A 14,935-nucleotide genomic window follows, 5' to 3' on the forward strand; every position below is an offset into this window, starting at 1 on the left:
AAAAGTAAGTCCATGCCTCCCTGAGGTATAGATTTTTTTATTTTTTTATTTATTTATTACATTTTTATACCGCCCAATAACCGAAGCTTTCTGGGCGGTTCACAAAAATTAAAACCATCATAAAACAACCAACAAGTTAAAAACACAAATACAAAATACAATATAGATTGCAACAGTTGGGGCACTACAACCAAAGAGGCCATATTCCCAGAAGCAGATAGACTTTAAAGAATAGCTTCTGATGTTAATCTTAGTACTCAGGTAGGTTCATTGGGAAGAAGGTGGTCCTTAAGGTACCACATTGACGTTTTGGTCTTAATCTTTGTTTTGCTTTTCCCTACTGCCTTTAGAAATGTCTCTTGGGAGCGGATCCTTGCTAAAGGATCAGCAACCAACCTTAGTTTTTAAATTCTTCATTTGGTCAGGTATGTTCTGGATGCATGTTCAGTATCAGGGTCATCCGAGTACATTTCTCTGTGATTGGCTCTTACAATGGAATTACTGACTGGATTGAATTGGAGTGTGTGTGATTCAGCCAATATTAATAATATCTTGTGAAAGCAAGAAGCAGCACTTCTTCCAATTTATTATTATAAATATAAGAATATGGTAACGTAAGGCTTATTACTATAGTTCTACCTGACTGATTTTGCTCGTTTTTGTTTAAACTGAAACTGGAGCAGCGTAGATGTTGAGAAAATTTTGAAACTTCAAAGAAGATGAAAGCTTGAGCTTTAATAGAAATTAATTTTCTCCCTGCCAAACAGGCCGGGCAACCCCTTTGCGAGTGGGATGACAGACAGCCCTGCTTGACCAATCAGTGTGGCGTAAAGGTGGGGCCCCGGCCCCGCCATGAGGTTAGGTTGTTGCTTCCAGCGGGAACAGGGATGGAGGTGTCCAATCGGGGCGCATAAGGGAGGGAATGGGACTGCGCCACATGAACATTTCAGAGGGGGGATTCACTATGCATGAGCCACATTGGTGCTATTTGTGAGCTCCTTTGTGGTGAAGGGAGTGAAGGGCAAAAAAGTGAGAAAGGAGAAGGACTGCTAGCAGCCATAGCAACATGGGTTTTACACTAGTTTTTACATACTGCCCTCCAATCATATTCTGAGGGAAGCTTACAAATAGATTGTAAATACACAGAGAGCACGGGGGGAGTAGATGCTTGCAGAGAGATGTGGTAGCAACTTATTTATTTATTCATTGCATTTTTATACTGCCCAATAACTAAGGCTCTCTGGTCAGTTCATAATTGCAACCATAAAATTCAGTAGGATAAGAATATATAACTTCAAAAAGTTTAAAAGTACTAAGTAAAACCAAAGTAAAGCCCAACAGCAGTTACAACCCAGGGAAAGCTTGTGTGAAAATGTGTGTTTTCAGGAGATGTTTAAAAGATGTTACATTTCCTTCCTCCTGAATTGCATGAGGGAGGGTTTTCCAGAGTGTGGAGGCTGTGACAGAGAATAACCAGCAAGGCCTGCAGTGTAGGTATCTGCAACTAGTTCATTATCAGTGGCTTCTATCACCTTTTCAAAGGAACAGGGAACCCACATTTCTCTTTCTTGGTGTTACTTTTGAGTGCAACAGAAAATAGATGATTAATAATTATCTTTCAAAAAGAATTGTATACCTTGCTTTTTGCCCTCCAAAAAAATGAGTTGCTGAAAGCAGCTTATAAAATATAAAAAGCATAAAAGCAATAGCCAATATTCAAAACACATTTACAACATGCTACACAAGCAACAGTAGACAACAATACACAAACCCCAAACTAGTTGTCAAGAAAATTAAACAGCAGAGTCGAATGTTTGTTTAAAGAGAAATGTCTAGTTGCTTGCATAGCATAGATAAAGAGGAAGATGACATAATTTCATGATGCAGGGAGTTTGACAGATGGTGAATCCTCACTGAGAAAGCTCCCTAATGCAGTTTTAAAGATTGGACAGGTTCACATGGTATGTGAAAGGCTATGTGTGAAAGAGAATGTCTTTGAGTGCAAGAGAGTATGAGGAAGTTAAGAGGTTTTAGATTCAGAAAGGGCAAACTATGAAAAAAACTCTTTATAACTAGATACTGGAGCTTAGCTATTACCCTGTAGAAGACGAGAGCAAAGCATCTGTTCCATTTCAGCCTTCTCTGCAGAGTAAAGGGGAGGAGGAGATTTGTTCTGGGAAAGGAGTGTATGCCTAAAAGGAATCTGAAATGATTGATAGTCTCATCCTTTCTTCTACCCTTTCCCAGCCTCATAGTTAATCTCCAGCTCATTAGGGTTGCTGCCTCACTTCTCTGCAGTGTTTTTGTATCAACAGTTCATAGCCCCTTCTATCCCTAGATACGTTGTGATAACAGTTTAATGTCTGCACAGTTTGAATATTCATGAATATTTCATGACATTGCAGCAGTGAAGTCTCAAACAATGTTGCTTGTTTTTTCTGTGAACATGGTATGACCACCTTTAGGGCAAATCTATGGTTTTTATGCTTTAGTTTCATATATAAGGTATCATTCATTTGCTGGGTTTGATATGAGCATGGTTGTATAAATGCCTCTAGCTTTGTCTTTAGTTTTTAAAGATGGGGCTAGTTGTTATCACAATGCTGATATGCTGATAATGTGGTAGAGACCTTAGTTTATGACGCTAATACAGAGTTATAGTTAGGTCATAATATATTATTTAACTATAAGTTGAAGTCTAATTCATGTGGTGATTCTTTTTGGAATGGCTGTTTTTTGTTCTTCCGACTTACCTCTGCAAGACGTAAGTGTAAACATCAAATGGTCTTTATTAGAAAAAATGTAAAACCAAAACATTGAATAAGAAATGTGAATGTGTTTCACTGCATAAATATTCCAAACTTGCACCTTTCGTACTGGAGAGCATTTCACCTGTACAATGAAATCCTTTTTATTTTGTGAACTGCACAGAGAGCTTTGGCTATTGAACAGTCTAAAAATGCAATAAATAAATAAAATTGCTTGTGAATGGAATTGCATATAAAAGAAATAATACTTTAAAGATAAATTTGACAGTGTGTTCTTTGCACTCCCCCACCTCTCACAGAACTACCAATGAAATAAAAAACCTGCAGTACCTACCTCGTACTAGTGAGCCTCGTGAAATGCTTTTTGAAGACAGGACACGAGCCCATGCAGATCACATAGGACAAGGGTTTGAACGACAAACTACAGCTGCTGTAGGAGTATTAAAGGCAGTGCATTGTGGAGAGTGGTATGTATTTGTGTGTTTATTCAGGGTAAATACCTGAAAAATACTTGCATGAAATGGAGAATGGTGGGATAGGCTCACACTAATATTTTTTCCATCTATGAGTCTTACGTCTTAGTAGGCAAACTGGAGAGACCATGATTTGTCCTAGTGTTGCTGCAAATTGCTGGTCCTAATTTAGGGAGTCAAAATCCCCCGAAGTAAGTACTATTCATGCATTTATTTTGATGTAGCAATAATATATATGTTACGTACTGAATATTTGTACTAAGCTACTATGTAAGCTTGAGAACTACATCATATTCAGAAAAGTACTGAAAGAATGAATGTATCTTTAACCGTCAGGATATTTTAATATTTTGTTAAAGACGTCAGAAATAATTTAGAGAAATAATTTTGATGCTTGATTTTAGAACTTCAAGATCTGTCACTTACCTAATGAATGAAAATTACAATATGCACTTTTTGTCATTCTGTGTCTTGTTTAAGGATGAGGGGTAGCAAAAATAATTTGCACCCGTTATCCAAAGGCATTTGGTAGTTGAGTATAATATTAGTACATGTCCAAAAACAGTATGCAGTGTATGTGTAATATGCTGTTTCCATGAAATAGCTTATTTAAACACTTCATTATTTCAGATTATTCCATAGCTGTGAGAATAGAAATTGTTGGCTGCTATCATATTCTTACTTCTCTCAGAATTCCCAAATGGGGAATGCTTAACATGCATATTATGCAAATATTCTGTGCTGTCAGTGCATTGTTTTACTGAATTATTTTCCCTAAACAGATTTAGCATTTTACTCATAATTATATAGAGAAACCTTGCATTAAAATACTTTTTCCTGTATGCAATTTAGCAGTTTTCCTTTTCAACTTGATGCAATAGCAGAGTTCATAATCCAGGCATCATATTAATTGTAACTGTTCTCACTGTTGAGCTTAATTATAAATTGAGGCGTAAGTCCCTGACTCAGTTCAGACAACATGTTTCTCAATGGTGGTTTTAGAACTCCATGGTGGAGTTTTTACACTACCGTTCCTACTGGCTACTTTTTCCACTGGTTCTCTGGCAAGAGCAGTGAAAGGAGTGAGTGCCGCTCTAGGAGAGCCACTGGGATTGTCCTTTTGGTAGCAATGGCTGATGGGATACCATTGGGAGGATCAGGGGAGCAGAGAGGTCGCGATGGATTTTACTCAATTCCAGGGTAACCCACACTCGCACAACGGTGGAGAGAACATATTGTGTGGGGAGTACCTCCTAAAAACTGAACCATTGAGTGGAGGTTTCACACTGTGTTGTCTGAACTGAGCCACTGACTTGTAGGTTTTGTTCCTTTTCTGAGGCACAGATTGAAAGCAAGGCATTGCCAAAATCTTTCTCATGTATACTTCCCAAATTGGGAGCAAGAAAAGACAATGGGAATGATCTATGCATGAGTGGTTTTTATTACTGACCACAGCTGTATGAGGGAACCTACAAGAGAATATCTATTTTATTTATTTTAATTTATACTCCATTTTCCCATTAAAATGCTCACTGAGGCTCAAGACACAGTTAAAATAGCATAAACAACAAGCTTACAGTGATGAGACATATCTGCCAAGGACAATCTATAGTTGTGAAAGTGAGTATATGTACAGTTAGATTTAAAATTCTAACCAGCATTTACGAAGATGGAAGGATAGAGATTGTGATCCTTAGGTATCTGAAGAGAGTCCATTGTGGATTCAGGAGTGCATGACGGATTCAGTCCTATCACTGGTTATACCAGCCTTGTATTTAAGCACTAGCCTGATAGGCGTCGGCAACCAGGAATTGCATGTAGACAGTGCATGGAATTTCATCTAGACAGGTTATCAGGCTGATGGGATATATCTAGCATAGAAACCAAGCACGCTGCTAGGGGAGAGGGCCCTCCTCATTGTCCAACATAGAAACGTGGTTGTTCTTTGCCAGCTGCCAGCCCCCAAGAGGCTAGTAAAAATGATGTGGGCTTATTTACAAGGCTGGGGTAGCCAGCCCTTCTCTCCTGCCCTCTCCCCCCAACTACAGGAATCTGTCAAAAGTCTACTTAAGGTGCAATCGTATGGATGTTTAGAAAGAGATGCTGGCTGTAGGATTTTTTCTATCTGAGCATGCATGGGATTGCACCCATAAGGTACTGTTTCTTCTTGTCACATTGAGAAGTGATGGCACACCTCACAATAGTATCTGAAAACTGAAATCCTGTACATATATATATCTTATAGCCTTGTATCCTATTCCACTAATTACCAAATTTGCGCTTGTGCATGTGGTCCAAATTTGATCATTAGTAAAATACATTCATTGTCATAATAGCCAGAATGGGAAACATAATTTGGTACATTAAAAAAGAGGTCCAAGACGCATTACCACTCTGAGCTCTGCTTTCCTTGTAATGTCTTTATACTTTTGATTCAGCATTCTTTTTCACTTCGTACAACTTTGTACAATCTCAAAACATTAGAGCAGAAATAATGGGTGCTCTTTTACTGATCAGGGGTTCTTTGGAAATAAATGTAAATATTTGAATAGCTTTAAGACTTTCCTCTTTGCCCAGGCATATGGTGGCACATCTTAATCACCCACATGTTTAGTTATAGTTTAATGCTTTATGTGTGTATGTTCTGTGTTTCAGAATTTTAAATTTTGTATACTCGTTTTTATCTTAATTTTAGAATTTCTATGAACCGCCCAGAGCGCCCTGGCTATGGGGGCAGTATATAAGTGTAATAAATAAATAAATAAATAAATTTGTGCCATTTTTGCTACATCTACAACCTTGATTTCAAATATTTGTACTGTATTAAGAATATGTGTGGTTAAATTTAGGCCCATTCTGAGACTGAACTTTATAGATTGTTTTTAAAGGATAAAATAACAGCAGTTTTTAAAGGATAAAATAAATATGTACTTGAGCAATGAGTCATAATGAGCTCCAATTAAATGTCTACTTCTTTTGAAATAAAGATCAGCATTGGTGTTTCATATGGTCAGTAACCAAACAGGAGTGGTAAAACATTTGGTATTGGAGAACTCTAGTGACTGTTTCAAAGGAGTACATGTGGTGTGAACATAAGATTATTATTTTACAGCTTACAATTTTGTTACCGCTTATGATCTTCAAATCTTGGTTCACTGAGTTACTCTGTTTTGTTAGAATCACTAGGATGCTGTAGAGAACAAATTCCCATCTTGACAGAGAAGAATTGGTCATTGTGATTAACATCTTGCTTGAGTCTTGTCAGGCTGTGCATTTTCCCCCTAATGTGCTTTGGTACATCTGTTGTTCTTGCTTCCTTGTAAGGACTGGAATATTGATTTTTTTAAAAAAAAACATTAGCAGTTGTGTTGGCAGCTCTGTAGTAGTAATGAATTGTAACATGTTGCATAGAAAATCTTAAGATTTTTCTTCAGCTTGCTCAAATTGGATGTCAGTTTTTCTTTAACTACAGTAGAAAGCTGGGATATTTTTAATTGGTATTGGCTATGCTTACTAGACAATTGGTGAACCATTGAAATATGTAGTTTGTATAAGGAAGTGTTACTACTCATTTTGTCATGCAGACATAAATGAAGAGTTGTTGGCTGCAGATATGTGCTGTTACTACATGTATTTCTATACATTTATTTCTATACTACATGTATAGAAATACATGTGCTGTTCATGTTACATGAATAGTAAACTTAGTATTCTACACGAGTCTCCTACAAACTGAAAAATAACTTTGTGTATTTTTAGTACTTTATTTTGTTTTTACAAATATGTAGAATGCAACAAACACTCAATTAATTTTAATTATATCTCTGATTTTCTTGTACAGGCCTGAACAACCTCGTATAACCAAAGATGTAATTTGCTTTCATGCAGAAGATTTTTTAGAGGTAGTTCAACGAATGCAACTAGACCTGCATGAACCTCCACTTTCACAGGTAACCATTTTGATAGACTGACCGTCTTTGACTGAGAATTATCATGATTAGAAAATAATAATTTTCTTTCTTTTTCTTCTAGTGTGTCCAGTGGGTTGATGATGCAAAACTTAACCAATTACGAAGGGAAGGCATTCGATATGCCAGAATCCAGTTGCATGATAATGATATTTATTTTATTCCAAGGAATGTTGTACATCAATTCAAGACAGTTTCAGCTGTGTGCAGTTTGGCTTGGCATGTTCGGCTCAAGCTTTACCATTCAGAGGGAGAAAATCAAAGCATCTATGAAAAAGCCCCACCAACAGATCCTACATCTACTGTTGTAGGGCTTCAGACTGACAATGTAATCCATACAGCAAACATAAATGCCTCTGAAGACACCAAATTTTTAGGCAGCTTGCAAACTAAATATGTAAAACAGGAATTTTCATGCACACAACATGAACCTGCTGCCTCTCTCCAAATTAAAGAGGAATCAGTTACTGTTAATCTTCCTGAAAAGACAATAGTATCCAATGCTATGGAATGTCAAAATGTTAAAGCAAAGCTGGATCATGGTCAGTTGACAGGGTCTAAGTTTGAAACAGACTCCGAATTTGAACCTGATGACAAAGACTTGCAGGACAGCTTATGCCCAGGGCGTCACGTGAATCTGGAGGATACAAGACAAAGCAGTTCAGCATATCCAAGTCTGCATGGCAAACAAGAAGATGACTTCTTGTGTTGAAGTTGTTGTACATATGTTTTTAAATTCCTTTTTAAACATGACATAATAATGTAAAGATGCTTAAATTCTGTGAGGCAAGTTTGTTACTTGTCATCACATCTGTTACAGAAAATAGTTTATGTAGCTTTGTAACATTCCTCAGTGCCTGTCCATAACTGTGAAAGTATCAAAGCACTTAGGGCCAGATGCACTGTAAACACTGCAGGTGTAACATAAAAAAAGTCTTTAAATATGAGTTGTAGGTTTTAGAATAGAGCTGACATTTAACATATATTTTTTGTAAGATAAGCCAGAATTCTTTTTGACAATTCCAGGCTTTTCCATAGAGCTTATTTATACCAATTTTTTTTCTTTTTAATGTGTCAGCACTGTAGTGTAAATAGCTTTTTTAAAAGAAATCTTTTTAGTGTGATTTATATTGAAATGTGAGCCACTTAATAAAGGTTCATAATAACAATAATGGGTTTTATTTTTGGGTTCTTAAACAGAAAAGTCAAAACTTCTAAGCTAATTTTTTTAATGCAAAAAAGTGAATATTCTTATGATGGAACCAAATGCTTAGATGCATTTAAGTTAGATAGTCTTTCGGATGAATTTCCACAAAATCTCACTTTGGATGAGAATTTTGTGTGGTGGTTAAACATGCAATGTACTTACCTTGTCATCTTTTTTTTTAAGGTACTTTGATCATAATGCTTTAATTGTGATAAGCTTCAGAACGAACAATTGTCAGTTATAATTTATTTGAAAATAGATTGCCTTAAATGTTGTGCTAAATCTAGGGGGGCCAATCCAGCTTCAGTTAGCTTTGAGTAAATCCCACTAAACTCAATGGCACAACTTGTTACTCAGTAAATCCTACTGCTTTCAATGGAACGTAGTGATGATTAACTTCAAGTGGATTTAGGCTAGGAAGTGCCTTGCCACCACATCCATCATTGCTCCCCTGCATAGAGAGAGACTGGCATAAGTTAGAAAAAGTTTTTAAAACATAGCAAAAAATATTGGTTGGAATTCTTTGGTGTGTTGGGCAGGGGTACTTGTAACCACTGGGTGTAGTTCTTGATGTTTTGTTTTGAATCCTGAAAACTCTGGAAAATGAAGGGAACATCAGACATGCAGAGATAGGAGTCCAAGGATGGATGGCAACTGGAGGCCAAAAGCACAGTCAGAAACATACTCTTGGGCTGTTTGAGTGTAAAATTGGATACAATCATCTCTATCCAATTTTAAGCACCTGTATATACCTATTACTAGAATGCCCCTTAATTTAATGCAATTCAGAATCTTTTTTTTTACTAAAGCACAATTGGGCAGAGTTTAATATTTTGTTTTAGCACTTAGTTTTTGAGATGGCTTTGATGGATGCTGCCTTGACAAGTCTGAGCAGCCTATAGGAAAGTATGGCCAAGCCTAGGAGTGCCAAGCGTCATTAGTTGTAAAAGGAGTTAACATATAGATTGGTCAGCTACATCATAATTCAGCAACATTGCTGGCTTAATATCAACTATTTAGATTCTATAAATACAACCTTCCATACTGCCGTTTCCATTTTAGAAGTAAATAAACTCGTGCTGTGCTGAATCCTGTCCCCTGTTTTCAGAAATTTTCTCTCTCCTTGCCTATAATGTATTATTTTTTTCTGCCTCTTTTGCAGGGAGAGGGAGAATTTGAGAATTTTCTCCTTGGGTAGGGAGACAGTTTCCACATACCTTTTTAAATTTAAGAAGTAACTGAAGGATCTTCTATTTTATTTACTTGAAAAATGCCCTGAGCAGGAGACTCTTTCCAGAGGAGCTTTCCAGCCCAGTAGCACTTCTTGAACTCGTGTGAGAACATGAGATTCACCCTCTCCTATAGGCAGTCAGGAAGAATACTCAGGCTGCAGAAGCTTTACAAAGAATCCCAGTCTGTTGCAAAGCAAGAACAAATTAGACTTTTGGATCTTCAGAAAAAACTTATCTTGCTTGCTCTATATTGCTGCAAAGAAGATAATGTTTCTAAAGCTCTAAAATCCTGTTTGTTCTTGCTTTCCAGAGCTTCAGCAGCCCAGGAGCTCTTTCTCAATGCCTCTATAGGAGAGGGTGCAGTCATGCAGTATCTAGGGAATTCAGAAAGAACTGCCAAGCTTTAAAGTTTTTTAAAAATAGAAAAGATTCTTAGCCACTTCTCCAAAGAGAAAGTTACTTGAAATTCTCACCTCTGAAGTCTCTCTCACCAGTGTTTTCATTTTGCCACCCATCCCAAAATGGAAGCACAGCCACACTTGGAAAAAAATCAGGGGAAGAGCACATGATTTGCTTGTAAGAAGTCCTAGCTTCAATTCCTGGCATCTTCAGGTACTGCCAGGAAAGATTCCTTTCTTGAAATCCCAGAGACCCACTGCCAGTCTGTGTATACTGATGGACCATGGTTTGACTCAGGACAATGCAGTCTTCCATGAATTGTACCACGTCACAATGCAGGTGGGAAATTGATGAATGTTGGGGAGTTTTTAAAGATCTCTTCAACTTGCTCTCCTTCAACTAATACTTCTAGCAACTGGCATTCAATTATGTATGCTTTCACTCAACTCTCCACTTCGTTTCAATTGGGAATTTTTAGAATTTGCACAAACTCAGCTAAGTACAATACAGCTGGATTTCTTATAGTAGGCAGTCTCTTTTTTGTTTCCTTGAACAATCTGCAACTCTACAGTGTCCAGCCAACTTAAGCCCTGAACAAAGTTTGTGTGATTTGACTTCTTCCCATAAACATTAACACTGCATCAACTCAAAACTTCACATTTTAAAAAATACTTTTATCTGGCCCTAGACAATTTTCTAGACAGAAATCATTTACAGTAGAAGTTTTCAGCTTGGGGTTTATATTTGCATCAAAACACTTGACAATTAGCTAGTAGCACTGACATAAGCAGTTAAAAATAATAATTCCAGCTGTAATCCTATGTACACATAGCTGGGGGTTAAGTAGCAATTCACACAATGGGGCTTACTCCTAAATACATATGGATAAGATTTAAGTTTTCAAAACAAGTTTTTGTTAGTTTTTCAGAAAATGAAATTGACGTTGTATGTTCTGGGATAAGGTGGAGACATGGATACTAATATATCCCGAGATGTCCTGACTCTGACCAGTTCTTATTAATAGGAACATTATGGGGGGGGGGGTTTCTCACAACTTTCAACCACACATCTTTAGTGCTACTGTAGCAAGGGACATCTATTGGTAAAGCTAGCTGGTGCACCATCAAAACAAATAAAATAGCAAATACTATAACTTTACTGTGTTTTCTTAACTTCTGTGCAAATTTATTATTAGATTTTTGTTCTAATCTACATTTAATTTCCTGGTACTTAATGCTACTATTAAGGGCTATTTTTATGATATTTTTTTAAAAAAATGCCTTTTAAGTTTACAGTTCTGTCACACATTCATGATTCTCTGTTTGCTTTAAGATGAATAATATTGTATCCCCCCCTCCCGTTTTTTACATTTGGTGTGCAAGAGTGGCACAAAGTTTTCTGAAGACGCCTCCTGCAGTCACACAAAGGATTCTGGGGAACACAACAGCTTCACATTTCCTAACCCTTGTTCCTCACTCTCAAGAAAAGGAGTGAGTGGCCAGCAGGGGCAGGCACTTGGAAGTGGGAGGGGAGGGACCTGTACCCCTGTTGCACCCAGTCCAGTTTTATCATAAATAAAGCATTTATATTTGAGATGTTAGGCCTAGTTCATTCTATTAGGTTTTGAGATACAGTTTATGTCCCCACTCTGGCTGGATGGCATCAGGTATGGCCACACCCACTAATGCCATTGCCTCGCTCTGGGGATTTTAGCTGTCATACTGGAAGAGACACTGAGAAAAGGACTTGGCTGGCCCTGGGAGCAGCAGCAGCAACTTATGTCATATGGCTACTGGCGCCAACTGAATCCCAGGCTTTGCACATACCTACAAAGAAACTTAGCATGCACCTGCATACTCACTAGTATCTCCAATCTGCAGTTTCCCATTGGGAGAGTGAGCAGCATACAAGGGAATCCCCACGGTTACCTCTGAGCAGAGATAACAGCAGGGATTTAATCCTCTGGCGGGGTGGGGCTTGGAGAAACCCCAGAAGGCTCTGCGCATCAGATTCGGGAGTCTGGTCAGCCAAATGTCCTGGGCCCATGCTAGACATAGCATATAACTATCATGAGTCATATTGATAGCCTTATACTATATAAATTTGCTTAATCCCCCCTTTAAAGTTATCCCAGTTGATATCTATCACTACATCTTGCGGTAGCAACTTCCATAGCTGAACTATGCACTGTGTGAAAAAGTACTACCATTGATTTCTCCTGAATCTCCCACCATTCAGAAGAGCAGTTACTCCTGCATCCCCTGCAGCAGTGCAAGGAGAATTTACACACACTCAAGAAGGGTGGTAGGGTGTAGGGTTGTTAGGCAAAGTGGTTAGTGCATATCTGGTGACAGCACTCATCATGGTTAGTGCTGTCCACTATGCACTGTGGTTAGCCTAACCACCCTTCCCCAGGTTACATCTTAATAAGGCCATATTTTTGATAGACCAGCAATTTCACATCTGAGTTAACAACTCTAGGATGGATTCCATCTAAAGCTGATGATTTATTAGCTTTCAATTTCTTAATAAGGTCTGGACCTTCATCTCTTGTCATCAATATTCGACTCAGTTCTTCTGACTCCCTTCCTGAAAGTATTAGTTCAGGCACAGGCATCTATTCTACATTTTCTGCAGTGAAGACCAGTGAAATTTTTCTGTTGTCATCCAACAGTTCAATTGCCTCCCTAACTGGTTTCTTGCTTTTGATGTATTTAAAGAATTGGAGCGGTGGGGGCTTTTGCAGGCAAAACAGCTCTACCTCTTCCATTATTTTTGTTCTCTCTTCTGCTCTCCCTCCTGAAGCAGGGACAGTCCACCCAACAGCTCCTAGTTAGTTGCCACCATTTCCACTCCCACCCCAAATGCCCCGTAGAAAAATATTTTATTATTTATTATAATAATAAATATCCTTTTTTCCTGCAAGGAACCCAAGGCAGAGTATGTAATCCTCCTCTCCACTTTATCCTCACAACAACCCTGTGAGGTGGGTTGGGCTGAGAGTCTGTGACTGGCTCAAAGTCACCCCAGTGAGTTTCCATGGCCCAGTGGGGACTAGAATCCGGATCTCACAACCCCCAGTAACTGGTGGCTGGTAGGAGAATCACTGTGGTAGCACCACTCTCCCCCATGCTTTGCTGCGCACCAAAAAATACCTGAAATCCCTCCCATTTCACCACTATGTTGGGGGACAAAATAGGGGCCACAGTAGCATCCGTAGATTGTAAGTAAAGATGAAAAAAATATAGGTGCAGCCAGAAGTGAAAAGCCTCACTAAAACAAACAGGATTTTTTCTTTTGGTTGCCTATCTCAAAGAAAGAGCCAGGCAGACCTTCCCAGGGCAGTTGTTGTACAGTCTAGAGGCCACCACAGAAAAGGTCCTCATTTTCATGTCTTCCTGCCATACCTGTAATGGTGATGACACTGCAGGGCATCCACGTAGAACCTGGCCCTTATGATGGAAATCAGACTTATAAGTTATCTTATTACATAAATCATAGGTATTTTAGGGTGCCGCACATGTCCAGTCTTGGTGAGGTGAGGCCCACAGAAGGATAAAGGTTTGGCAAGCAGTCTGTGACAAAGGGAGAAGACAGGATTCAGTTTGGGTTAAACTCAAGTAAACAAGATCAGTTACAGTCAGAGTTGTATCCTCCCACTATCCTGGTGATACTGTCACTCCACTGTATATCTTCAGAAGAAGATCCTTGCTGGCCCCAGTGCTAAGGTGATTCCAGCAACAGCCAGTAAGTAATTAGAGATGTGCGATGTTGGGAATTCCATTCCATTTAAGCCCAAAGTGATTCAACAGAATTTCTCTTCTGGTAAGTGGCAGTGGACAGTAGCGGATTTAAACCCACCTACCCCAGATATATTTTGCGCATTTTTCTGGATTCCACCCTTTGTGCAAATAGTATTATTATTATTATTAATCTGGCCATCTTATGCAAGTACGCATGATCACAAGTCTGCCTATCCGCTATGTAGGATGGCAAAGGGCTTCACATTGATAATTGGTATCAAAGGGTTTGGCAGATTGCTCTTCTAGAAAAACTGACAGAAAAAATGAAAGTGCGAGGACAATTATGCAAAAATAATTTTGTGGGGGTTTGGAAGAAGTTTATTGACTTTGTGAATAAAGAAGAGAGGAGAACACCCCTGTTATTATATACAGACATTTGGAGTGGATAGGAGGATGATAATATTGTGCGGGGGGAGAATCCACTCAAGGCGGAAACTTGTAATTTATATCTGAATTGATATGGAATGTATAGATATATGTGTATATACAAATGATGTAACATTTGACCTCTGTAGCCAGAACTACTAAAAATATATATTTTAAAAAATCCTATTTTCCAGCTGGGAAGTCATGGTAAACAGGACAGCTGTCCCAAAGGTAATGCAGTCATATGGAGAACCTCTTTCTTACAAGCGTCCAACCCCAGTTTTTCCTGCTTCAAGCAGTGGGAAAATAGGGAAACTAGAAATCAGCAAGGGTCAGCACCAGAAACAAGGCCCAAACACAGAGAATAGAGATAAGTAGTCAGGGGAACCAGTACACAAACATTGTTCCAGCACTCTGAGCCTGGAACTGAAGGCTTTTAAACCAGAGCCCTACTCATCACAGCTGCCATTCCTCAGACACATCCGAGGAAGGGTCTTCTCATGAGGAGTCTTGCTATGAGTAACCCTTTGCTCATAAGGAGTCTGCATTCCTCAGGTGGGCACTTCCTCATCTAGCAGCTGACTGAATCTAGCAGCTGAGCTGACTTTTAAGCGCCTGCACTCCTATGGACTAGGTGATCAATTGGCTTCCGCCTCCAAATCAGGGAGCGGGTTCTCCGCATGTTGAGTTAAAGACGCAGATGCTGTCTCTCCCAAGGG

General features: G+C 38.7%; 1 protein-coding gene across 1 annotated transcript in view; it reads left to right on the top strand.

Moving 5' to 3' along the window:
* The window catches only part of RSBN1L (round spermatid basic protein 1 like), a 34,365-nt gene extending 23,165 nt beyond the window's left edge, over positions 1-11,200 (top strand). The window contains exons 6-8 of the mRNA XM_063134205.1: positions 3,068-3,235; positions 7,083-7,191; positions 7,274-11,200. Coding sequence (XP_062990275.1) covers positions 3,068-3,235; positions 7,083-7,191; positions 7,274-7,921 — 925 coding nt within the window. The 3' untranslated portion in view covers positions 7,922-11,200. The remainder of the gene's footprint in view (positions 1-3,067; positions 3,236-7,082; positions 7,192-7,273) is intronic.
* The last annotated feature ends 3,735 nt before the right edge of the window (positions 11,201-14,935 follow it).

This window comes from Elgaria multicarinata, chromosome 9 (assembly GCF_023053635.1).
Source record: "Elgaria multicarinata webbii isolate HBS135686 ecotype San Diego chromosome 9, rElgMul1.1.pri, whole genome shotgun sequence".
Taxonomy (NCBI): Eukaryota; Metazoa; Chordata; class Lepidosauria; order Squamata; family Anguidae; genus Elgaria; species Elgaria multicarinata.